The sequence below is a fragment of the Drosophila guanche genome, unplaced genomic scaffold, assembly GCF_900245975.1.
Source record: "Drosophila guanche unplaced genomic scaffold, DGUA_6, whole genome shotgun sequence".
Taxonomy (NCBI): domain Eukaryota; kingdom Metazoa; phylum Arthropoda; class Insecta; order Diptera; family Drosophilidae; genus Drosophila; species Drosophila guanche.
Genome location: NW_022995765.1, coordinates 477,655 through 489,456, shown reverse-complemented (window position 1 = coordinate 489,456; position 11,802 = coordinate 477,655). Strand labels below are relative to the sequence as shown.

Here is an 11,802-nt window from a genome sequence, read left to right as displayed (position 1 = left end):
CTTTGTGCGCCCAATAATGTGCATTAATTCCAATAGAGCGTGAAACAGCGTATGGCATCAATGCGAGTGCGAGTGTCAATCTTTTTCTTCACTTTTGCACTTGAGCTGGGTGTCACAGTCAGCCAAGAGTTGAAATTGCTGGAGTTGCACAGTTTCATGTCAGTCGGATATAGCCAATTTGGGCATTTTAACGCTTAGCTAACGCCGCTCTGACCATTTTCCCTATTCGATTTGTGTCGCATCCGGTTCGATAGCTTGAATCCATTTTCTGGCAGAAAAATGCACAAATAAACAAACTGCAGATTCCTTTTTAGAAACTTATTTAATACCAAGAGAAGTCATGCGCCTTTTCCTTGGCCTGGCGCATTCAACAAATACTAAACTGAGTTCTTAAGGGTCGCCTTAATCTACGACAAATACAATGTCTTGGGCAAAATAAAAACCTACATAGATCAGCTATCCTTGCCCATATATTTTGCTCAATTGTTGTGATAACCATTAGCCACTCGCTAAAACCAAATAGAACACGTATCCGTAGCTGTAGCCGCAGTCAAGTGACGCACCCCGCCTGGGTGTATATTTTAATGGAATTTTACCCCATTTTTATACCCGGTACTCGAAGAGTAAATAAAGTATAAGGGTATATTGTATTTGTGGGAATGACCATATCTATCAGATCACCAAATTGGTATCCGATTGGATCATTATTATAGCCATAATGAATAAATTTATTTGCAGTAGCTATATCCACCCCGTCCCGCAGCTTTTGTTGGTTTGTTCACATTCTCTCATTCACATACTGCTTCGCGCAGTGTGCGGCCTCTGCCTCTGCCGCGAGTCTGCAGTGTGTGGTTCTAGGGAAGGGGGGCGGCTAAAGGAGCGTGTTGGTGTAAGAAGTCTTGTAGATGTAGATGCCAGATGAAGAAAAAATTTAACATAAGACAAAACACCGCTAAGGTGCAGATGTAGTACTGAGTGCCGTGTTGTGACGCGTAAGAAGCGTCTCACCCGTCCCTTCTCGTTTGATGTTGTAAAACTTGTTAAACAAAAGTATAGGATTTGACTCAACAAAATCTTTGTGGGTATAAGTGTTTAAATATATTACCGAGCGTCGCCACGTTCGTGTATAAAGAAAGTAATTTACAATCTGGAAGATCTAATGGCAGACACATCTTAAGTACTTGCGACAGCAGATGGGGGTGTGCACTTTTCTACAAGTATCTAACTGTAGAGTATGCCTCTGTCAGTTGCCGACATGCCTGACATGCCCCTGGCAAATTAGGTGATAAAGCTTTACACAAAGCCCCCGCCAGACCACACGATACAAGATTTGCTTGAATTATGTGATGAGAGGGAGGGAGGTCAGTCGGTCGCTGCTGGTTTGTCATGATAAGATCTCATGGAGATCTCTAACGGCACACTAGGGTCGCTTAATTGAGATCAGTGTACAGCGAGGATTTGGAGCAAACACTTGTGTGTGCTCTGCTTGTCTGTAAAAAAAGTAAAAATCAAACTGCTCGCCGTGTGTACTGCTCACACTGACACTCAAAGAGCTACGGAATAACTTGCAGTTTTGTTTTTCAGTTAATAAAATGTCCTCTATTAGGAAGCGCTGACAAAATTCCTAATGATAAACCGAAACCGTTGCGCAGTACCCTAAACTAATACAAAAGTAAAAAGTAATAAAATCCTAAGGCATTAAAGTGAACGCGATTGAACGCGGCTGGAAGTCAATAAAAATAAAATACATAAAATCAACTTGTGGTCCAGGAAATAATGTCAGCCACTGGCAGCCCGACCACTGCCATAACCAGTGCGACTGTGAGGACAGTGGAAGCCATATTTAGCAGCACGGCTTCAAACTCAGACAGCCCCAGTGCCCTGCTTCGCAACCCAATGCCCACTCAATCGTCCATTTCCTCATTCACTCCAACTCCCGCTCCCGCCACCATGGGCGGCCCGGAAGAGAAACTCAGCGTGAAGGATTTAGGCGAGACGCTGCAGCACTTTGGTGTGGTCGACTATATGGTGTTCATAGTCATGCTGGCGGTCTGCGCCGTCATCGGCATCTATTTCGGTTTCATCGAAAAGAAGCAAAAGTCCAAGAAGAAGAAGGGCGGCCAGGGGCTGGCTTGCAAGGATGAGGCTGGTGCGGCTGGCGTGGAGGAGCGACGCGGCTCTGAGGCATTGGATTATCTTGTAGGCGGTCGTCAAATGAAAGTGTTTCCGGTCGCACTGTCACTGGTGGCCAGGTGAGTTACGCTTAAAGTTGTCTATGTAAATGTAGATGTCCTTTTTTTAGGATACAAAATATGTTGGCACTTAATTGCTTTGACCTGGCCAGCATGATAGAGATATAGATTGAGTTGGTTTAATGTGTGCGCTTTAATGGATTTTGCACAATACTTAATTAGGGCTTTAAATCTCTTAAAAGATAATCCTAAAAATTGGGTGGGAATTTATATAATTTTGGTTTATTTGAACTGAAATTTGAGGTATCTATTGTGAGGAACTTTAAAAGTTCAAACCGTGCATTCAGTTGAACTCTATAAATAATATTTGCACAAATGATCGCAATGCGTTAGCTGCTGCCTTGGCTTATCCCCTGGGCAAAACAATCTAAAATATTTTCCAGCGACCAGACCTTCGTCTAGCACTGTTTGGTCTGGCCAAATAGCAAAAAAATGCATTTAAAAGTTCTCAAGCCCAACCCGCATAACGTAAACAATATTTATTGTCAGGGGCAAGCCTATTATGGCCGATGATGATGATGAGGATAATGAGGATAATGCTGATTGTGCTGGCTTCGCGCAACTTTTTGGAAAGTAAATATTTCTACGAAAGCGGATCTAGCGTATCTGTGTGAAACTTTTTGGCAAGTAAATATATCTACTAAAGAGTATCTGGCGTATCTGTGATTATAAATACAACTTAACATCTCTCTGTGTCTCAGTCAAATTGAAGTTATTTAAACTTATGCCCGCCCGCAAAAACTCAAATAATTTGCCAAAATTACTTTTTTTCTTTGGTGTTGGAATTGTCATTGCTATTCCTATTCATATTGTTCGGCGATCAGACTTTCTTTGACACGTTTTCGGTCAAGCACCTTTCGTCGGGTGCGGAACGGCCCGACCCGTTTTTTCTTAGGCGTGTTTTGTCTCATCATTAATGACCCAGCCGCCGACAGGTCCTTGGTCAATTGCCTGGGCCTTCCTTTTCAGGGTGCTGACAATTGTTTTGTGCGCCTTTTATTGTTATGGCATCCTACGAGTATTTTTTATCGTTTGCTTTTTGCAACAAATTTGGCCAACGTGCTTTGAATCGCAATTACATGGCCCTTAATTTTTTTGCTGCTGCTCTGCTCTCTTTTTTTTGGCAGGGATATCATTTTTTCAATTTTTCAAGTAGAAGTATGCGTGTGATTCTGTGAGTTGGTGTGTGTGTGTGCTTGTCTGCATACTCTCACGCCGCTTGTTATCAACTTTTAATGGCATTTCTCTTTTGGTTTTGAAATTTTTTTTCGGTTTTTATACCCGGTACTCGAAGAGTAAATGGGTATATTGTATTTGTGGGGAATAACGGATGTATTTAACTCACAGAAGGAAACGTTTCCGACCCCATAAAGTATATATATTCTTGATCAGCATTAATAGCCGAGTCGATAGAGCCATGTCTGTCTGTCCGTCCGTCCGTCCGTTGTGCGTCTGTCCTTCCTTATGTGCGCCTAGTACTCAGAGACCATAAGAGATAAAGCAACCAAGTTTTGCATCCAGACTTATGTTTGTTTACACTGTTACAAGTGTATTTCAAAAATGAGCCACGCCCCCTTCCGCCTCCGCAAAAGGGCGAAGACCTCCCAAATCTACAGTTTTGAAGATAAAAGAAAACTAAAAACGCCATTCCGTAGGTAATGACCATATCGATCAGAATGCCGAATTGGGATCCGATAGGATCATTATTATAGCCAGAATGAAGAAATTATTTGAAGTGGCTAACATTTTTTTTTTACATTCTCTCATCCACACGCTGCTACGTGTAGTGTGCGGGTCTTGGGAAGGGGCGAGCTAAAAGAGCGCGTTGGCGTGAGAACTGATGTAGATGTAGATGACAGATGTAGAGAAATTGTAAAAATGTAAATTTTAAGAAAAGACACTTTTAAGTTACAGATGTTCTACTGAGTACCGGGTACATAAGTTGTGACGTTCTGGCTGTGCTGTTCTGGCAAATCATTTATTTTGTGAAAAATTATTAATGTTTTGAACTTTAATCATTAAAATCAGATTGTGGCATGCACGGCCAGAGAACATGTCTTACGTAGACAGACGTCAGACTGTTGGCCCGATTACCATTTGCGCCATATTTGCTGTTGGTCAAAATCCAACCGATTTTTACCAGAACCAGGGCTTTTCTGGCTAAATTTTTGACTTACATTTTTTTCACCCTCTCGGCAAAACTTCAAGTCTGAGAATTTAACATTAATTTAAAATTGATTGCTTTAAAAGGAAAATTAAATTTTGGCTTTAATAAAAAGACCTACACTAATATTTTACCCCTCTCTCTCTCCAGCTTCGTCTCGGGCATTTCCCTGCTGGGCACTTCGACGGAGATTTATGTCTATGGCACACAATACGCCTTCATTCTGGTCACCCTGGCCATCTCAGGCGCCATTTCGTGGTACATTTTCCTGCCGGTGTTCTGCAATCTGCAGCTGACATCCACCTATGAGGTAAGCTTAACGTCGTCCGAGTCGAGTTGGAGTTTGCGTCCGCATTCTTAACATCTTAATTTTTGCTGTATTTGCTATAATACTTGTCGGCATGTTATTGTCTTAGTCAAATTGAAGGTGTAAACAAGTATTTCCACCGTACAAAACACTGTTAGAGGCAGAGGCAGAGCTAGAGGCAGTGGAAGAGCAACTACAATCAGCTGAAAGTATTTTTTACTCCCAGTTTATTTGCATGCTGTTGAAATAACGTTGGGTAGTTCGATGTGATCTGCTTTATTATTTTGCTATTCGAATAGACATCGAACCATCGTGGGGTTTGGGTGCTTACGCAATGTCCAGCTACAAATAAGCCCGAACAATGCCAATTATCTCGACTGACATGCGGAAATTAGTATATAGTATTAGTATAGTTTGCTAGTTGTAGGTTATAAGTTAACACAGGCACGCTGGCATATTAGTAATATTCAATTATGTATGCGCATATTAGCCGCACAGCCACATTCCATGTGTCCCGAGTACGTTTGCGTGTACGTATGTGTGTTTGTGTGTCCGTGTGTGGGTAGGCAATGTTTTATTGTGTTAACCAAAATGCCACAGCACCAATGGAAAAAACAAAAAATATTTACAGTACTTTGAGATGCGCTTTAACAAGTCGGTACGACTGCTGGGATCCACACTCTTCACGTGCTCAAATGTAAGTTGAATATAATTTTGAACTAAAAACAAGAAAAAAGTAGAAGAATATTCTCAAGTGTTCCAGAAATATCCTTGCACTTCCTTTAAATCCCCGTTTTTGTAGCTCATCTGGCTGCCCATTGTCATCTTTGTCCCGGCACTGGCGTTCAATCAAGGTATGTCGACTTGCAGTTAATTAATACACTGAACGAGTGAAAAAACTGGGAGATCTGTAATTTTGAATAATTTTTACAGTCACCGGCATAAATATACACATCATCACACCCATCGTATGCGTTGTTTGCATTTTCTACACAACTGCCGGTGGGTTGAAGGCCGTTGTTTGGACAGATGTGATCCAGACCTTCGTTATGGTCATTGCCATTTTCTTTGTCATTATCAAGGGTACCATGGATGTGGGTGGCCTGGGTGTTGTTATTCAACGCAACTTTGACAGCGGACGTCTTGAGTGGCCGGAGTAGGTGAAGGATTTCAATGAAAAAAATTATTATTTATTTCGCATGTCAGTTTTTGTATGTCTCCTTGCCCTGTGATTTTTTTTCCGGTATCATTCAGATGGACTTTTGATCCCAAAGTACGCATGTCCATGCTGGCCATGTTGTTGGGTAATGTGGGCCATAATGCCTATGCCTTAGGATGCAATCAGATCATTATACAACGGTATAACTCGCTGCCCGGCAAGAAGGAGATGGCTCAGACTTCGCTCATCTTTATTGTCGGTTTGACGGTTCTCAATGCGGTTTGCCTGTACAACGGACTTTTGCTGTATGCCACATACTACGACTGCGATCCACTGACTACAAAGGTGGGGAAACAACTCTTTGAATTGGGCATTGCTCATGGGTTAACATTCCTTACAGCTGGCTATGGCCAAGGATCAGTTAGTCCCTCTTCTCGTGGTGCAGTCTCTTAGCTCATTTCCTGGCGTTCCCGGCATGTTTGTGGCTGGTGTTTTTAGTGCTGCACTCAGCTCTCTGTCCACGGGTCTCAACTCACTGGCTGCTGTCTTTCTAGAGGATTACATAAAGCCATTGCGCAAGAAATCCATGACGGAGCATGAGGTTGCCATCACCGTGCGCCTCTGCACGGTCATTATTGGGGTGCTCTCGGTGGCCCTCGTATTTGTGGTCGAGCGCATGGGCACTCACGTGATGCAGCTGTCCATGACCGTCGGTGCAATTGTCAATGGTCCGCTGGTGGCGCTGTTTGTCATGGGATTGCTAATCCCAAGCATCAACTCAAAGGTTGGAATTTTTCAGGAAGTTTTTGGGCAGTCTTTGAAAATTTTCTGTATTTTTTAGAGCGCACTGTTGGGCACCGTTGTTTCGTTTTTCTTCATGGCCTGGCTGTGCCTTTCCGCCCAAATGGCTGTCACCTCCGGCGAGATGCAGTGGCAGACCAAGCCGGTGAGCACGGATGGCTGCACCTATGAGTTTGAGCGTCCCATGGTGACGCCAGATAATGCCACCAGACCAACGGTAGAGCATAAGTAAGTATGTTTACCTTCATAACTACACTGCAAATTCTAAGCTGATAATCTATTTTCAAAGTTCCTTGAGCTTTGGTGAGGAGATCTATCATGTTTCCTTCATGTTTTACTCCATGATTGGGGCTGCCGTGGCTGTTGTGGTGGCCCAACTGGCCGGTTTCTTCTTTGGCCGCAATAAACCCGAAGATGTGGACCTAGAGCTGCTCTCCCCCTGCATTCGCAGATTCTACAAGTCCAACTATGCCAGCGTGCAACTGGAAGAGAATACACTGACGAATTTCAATGAGAAATGTTAGAGAAAATCTCTCGACGAGACCCAATGTACTTATCAATAAAATTAACTATTAAGTGAGAGCATGATGTTTAAATTACACTGGATAAATTCTTTATGCATGATACATGCAATTAACTATTGTTTTTAGTGGTTATTTTGCAAAATTAACTCCAATTCTTTTACTCACTTTGGTACTTTCGATTGCGATATGGCGCTAACATTAGAGTTTAGGAGCTGTGCTTTTTAAAGTGGATACGGTTAGTAGTTTAGTTTCTCCTTTCCTCAGACAATCTGGCTGCCTCTTTGCATGTATATTCCTGCCATCACCTTTAGTCAGGGTAAGTTTTTATTCCTCTGTCTATCCCGATATGTTTACTGTTTGTTCCTGCTTCCAGTTACTGGCACTGGCATCTATGTAATTACACCCATTGTCTGCATCATTTGATATTTCTACACGTGTGTGGTGAGGCTTAACTAAATGTTGCTACCAACTGTTATCAACTTGCCGCATTTTGCAGGGTGGACTGAAGGCCGTTATTTGGTCAGATTTCATACAGAGTTTCGGGATGTTTGGCTCCATTTTGGCGGTGTGCATTAAGGCCACCTACGATGTGAGCGGACTGCCAGTTGTGCTGCAGCGCAATAAGGAGAGTGAAAAGCTAAATGCGCCAGAGTAAGTCCCATTTGATTCAGGATTTTCCACTTAATCTTTTGGTACCGACTCGCAGATGGATCCCACTGTGCGTTTGTCCATGTTGTCTGTCATAGTGGGCGGCACGCTGCACAAATTGCAATCCTCTCATGTCAATCAAATCTCTATTCAGCGTTTCCTCTCACTGCCCTATGAGCTATGAGGATGCCAAACGTTGCATGTTGTTCTTCACTTTGCTGCTCATTTTCCTCCTGAGTTGTTGCAGATACATGGGTCTGGAGGCTTACGCCGTTTATCATAACTGTGATCCCATTAGCACCAGTGATGGAAGCTGCCGAGCTTTTTCGTCAACACTAACTCAAAATTTACGACAATTATTCTCCGTATTTAGTTTTAAAATATTTGTTTATTATTTTATGAATTTATTCAATTTATAAGGGGCGTGGGCGTTAACTATGATTCGGTGTGTTAAACTTTACAATAGTTTGAGAGCTCGATTAAAATAACGGGTTCGCGTTGGACATAGAAAATAGTTTGAAGATGCGCGGCGGTCGACAATACTTTAGACTAGTACAAGAAAAGGGCAAAGCACTGCAATATAAGCAGTACTAAGGGTGCATACATATGCGTGCGCTTCTATAAACTGGGAAAACAGCATATTAGTATAAGAGATTATAAAGAGAGTATGAATATAAACAAGGCGAGCTGATCTTAAGAATTATGTATTTGCTGCTGCTCCGAACAATCAGGTTCTTCTAATTTCCATTTCGCCCTCCTTAGCTCGCCACTGCCGGTGATCAACTTCCTCCCCTGCTAATAATGCGCATTTTGGGCTCGTGGCCGGGTCTCCCTGGACTTTTTGTGGCTGGTGTCTTTAGTGCTGCACTCAGTTCTCTCTCCACGGGTCTCAATTCCTTAGCATGTGTGCTCAGCCGTTGCTGAGGCAACCCCTGACGGAGCGCTGCCGCTCCGTGCTGGCTGCGTGCGATTGTCGTTAGCTTTGGTTTCTCCTGCATTGGGCTGGTTAACATTGTGGCAAAACTGGGCAATGTGGTGCAACTGGCCACAACCACATCGGCTGTATCAATGGGTCCACTTTTGGGCATTTACGGCATGGGCGTGGCTCTTCCTTGGGTCAAAGGCAAGGTGAGATTTGCACTGATATAAAATAATTTTGTATCTAATTTTGTTGACTGCCTTGCCAGAGTGTCATGGTGCGTAGTCTGGTGTCATTTTTGGCTCTGGCTTGGATATGTATTAATGCACAACTAGGTCAAATGAAGGGGGAGATACGTCATCCCAAGATGACCGTTTCGGTCGAGGGCTGTGACTACACCTTAGACAATGAGACTGTCTTTCGGGCTATTCATGATTACAGGTGAGCATGGAGTACTGACGGGTTCATCTTTCTAATAAAATGTTTTCTGTAGTCCCTCGGCGCGAAATCTTTACCATTTATCGTTTTTCTGTTACACTGCTATGGGTGGAGTGCTTTGCATGGCTGTTTCCCTGCTGGCTAGCCTGTTTTTTGGCTGGGAGAGCTAGTCCCAAATGGATCCTGCATGCGTCGCTTTCTGCCCAACAAAAATTAACAAAATGTCAATTGCTGAACCTATTTAAGCACAAGAATTGCTCAATTGCTGATAATGAAAATAAGAATTAAAATATAAATGGAACCAATAGAGTTGTAATTTGCGCCTGCCTAAACGACTTTTATTTCACATTGTTTTGTACCTTTATGCAAATATTTTATCAATTCATTCTGTAAATAAGCATTCATCGATATAATCCATGTTATTCCCTCTGTTTGTTTTTCATTTCTTTGTAGTATTTTGAAAGACGTTTTGACAGGCGCATTCGCATCTTTGGATCCTGTCTTTTTGTGGTGATGAATGTGAGTGGAAGGTTTGGAAAGATTTCAATCAAAAAACTAATAAATAGTTTTATTTCTCAGATACTTTGGCAGCCCATTTGCATTTATGTGCCGGCATTGACTTTGAATCAAGGTGGATTAAATAAATTAAATATTTCTAGACTTATCATTAAATTTCTTTTTTCCCAATAGTTTCTGGCATAAGTGTTGCCAAAATAGTGCCCATGACCAGCATGGTCTGCATTTTATATACTAGTGTGGTAAGTAGCTAAAAACTATCTAAAAAAAAGTCTCTCCATTACTTAACTCCACTAAATAATGTTTTTTTAGGGCGGCATTAAGGGTGTCGTTTGGACAGATGTCATTCAGGGCTTTGTGATGATTGGCTCCATGGCTTTTGTCATTGTCAAGGGCACCTTGGATTTGGGTGGCTTGAATGTGGTACTGGACAGGAATCGTCAGTTCGAGCGGTTGGTGGGACCAGAGTAAGTTTTGATAGTAACCCAAGCATCAATTTTGTAATGCGTAAATGTCCCACAGCATCACCTTAGATCCCACAGTGCGTATGGGTGTCCTGGCGTTGTTCATTGGTGGAGCCTTCTTCAAACTGCAAGCGAATGGCATCAATCAGAGCATTGTACAACGATATCTCACCCTGCCCAACTTTAGAGCGGTTAAACAGGCCATCTTCTTATCCCTAACTGGCTTCATGATTGTCCTGCTGATGTGCGTTTACATTGGCATGCTGGCATTTGCGGAATTCTATCACTGCGATCCCATAACTACGGGTGTAAGTAGAGCATTCCGAGTACCAGTTCGTGCAGGAAATTAGCATATGTTACCCATCCCACAGCTAGCTCGTGCCAAGGATCAAGTTATACCTTTATATGTGATGAAAAGTGTTGGCACTTTTTCCGGTCTGGTAGGTCTTTTTGTGGCTGGAGTGTTTAGTGCGGCTTTGAGTTCCCTTTCGACGGCGCTCAACTCTCTGTCGGGTGTGATACTCACAGATTTTGTGGAGCCTTTCCGCAAGAAACCGCTTACTGAGCGGCAGACTGCCTATGTGCTGCGAGGCGTGGTGGTGGCTTTTGGTCTACTGTCAATGGCCAGTGTTCCCATTGTGGAGAAACTTGGCCTCGTCATGCAGTTGTCCTCGACAGTGGCGGCCATCACTTGTGGTCCACTGCTGGGTGCCTTCAGTGTGGGAATGCTGCTGCCGATTGTTAAAACTGAGGTTTGATTGATTGTGATTTCCTGTGCCTTAACTGATAGTTTCTTCTGCCCACTGTAGAGTCTCCTTACTGGCATATCTTGTGCCTCCACCTTCACGGCATATATTGTGGTAAGGGCACAAATTGCCATATTTACGGGACAAATGAGTTCCCCCACAAAGCCCGTCTCCGTGGAGGATTGCGATTATTTGTTCGATTTGCCTGACAATTGGAATTCCACCACACCGGCGTATGTAAATTGTTTCAAGAAGGAAACATCTTAGTTACATTTATCTTTCCATCACAGCACCACAGCTGAGGCTAATAGTTTCAGCATCCATGAGATCTCTTTTCTGTGGTACACAACAGTTGGCTCGGTGGGCACCTTAGTCGGTTCCCTCCTGGCCACCCTATTCTTTGGACGACAGGATCCTCGTCTGGTGGATAAGGAACTGGTTAGCCCCGTGCTGCGCAATTTCTGGTATGGCCAATACGAGAGTGTGGCCAGTGATGAGAAAAGGGACCTGGCACTACACGAATCAGTGACGCAACCCAAGCTGGAGCTGCCAGAAAATCCCAACAAATAGTCAAACGAACTTCATATATATGCAAATATGATTATATTTCTTGTGTTCGTTCGGCAAACAACTCTTTTTTGAGTTCAATATGCAACATAAACTGAAGTGACTGGTCAATGCGGACTCATCGCCTGCGACGAACCAATTTCTCTGTAGCGATTAAATAAAAAAAAAAATATATATAGATATTCAAATAAATTTATTACCCAGACAACAATGAAATCCGAGTAGTTTTTCTTGGGTTTAAGGTTTGTTTTTTACCCTAACCGAATGCTGATGCTTTAATATTTTGGCTTAAATACT

General features: G+C 42.9%; 1 protein-coding gene and 1 pseudogene across 2 annotated transcripts; both read left to right on the top strand.

Moving 5' to 3' along the window:
* Positions 1–1,445: 1,445 nt before the first annotated feature.
* Positions 1,446–11,530, top strand: LOC117591099 (sodium-coupled monocarboxylate transporter 1-like). Of its 2 annotated transcripts, XM_034284200.1 has the most exons (10): positions 1,446–2,252; positions 4,567–4,726; positions 9,666–9,731; positions 9,792–9,843; positions 9,903–9,970; positions 10,041–10,195; positions 10,251–10,500; positions 10,564–10,944; positions 11,002–11,171; positions 11,229–11,530. In XM_034284200.1, the coding sequence occupies exons 1-10, from the start codon at positions 1,777–1,779 to the stop codon at positions 11,506–11,508; spliced, it is 2,058 nt and encodes a 685-aa protein (XP_034140091.1). In that variant the 5' UTR covers positions 1,446–1,776; the 3' UTR covers positions 11,509–11,530. The 2 variants fall into 2 exon arrangements, with proteins under 2 accessions (XP_034140091.1, XP_034140093.1); XM_034284202.1 differs by lacking the exons at positions 9,666–9,731; positions 9,792–9,843; positions 9,903–9,970; ... (3 more) ...; positions 11,002–11,171; positions 11,229–11,530 and adding exons at positions 5,355–5,420; positions 5,526–5,577; positions 5,657–5,879; ... (2 more) ...; positions 6,724–6,911; positions 6,973–7,265 and having other exon boundaries at positions 1,451–2,252.
* On the top strand, positions 7,311–9,542 carry LOC117591116 (annotated as a pseudogene).
* Positions 11,531–11,802: the final 272 nt, after the last annotated feature.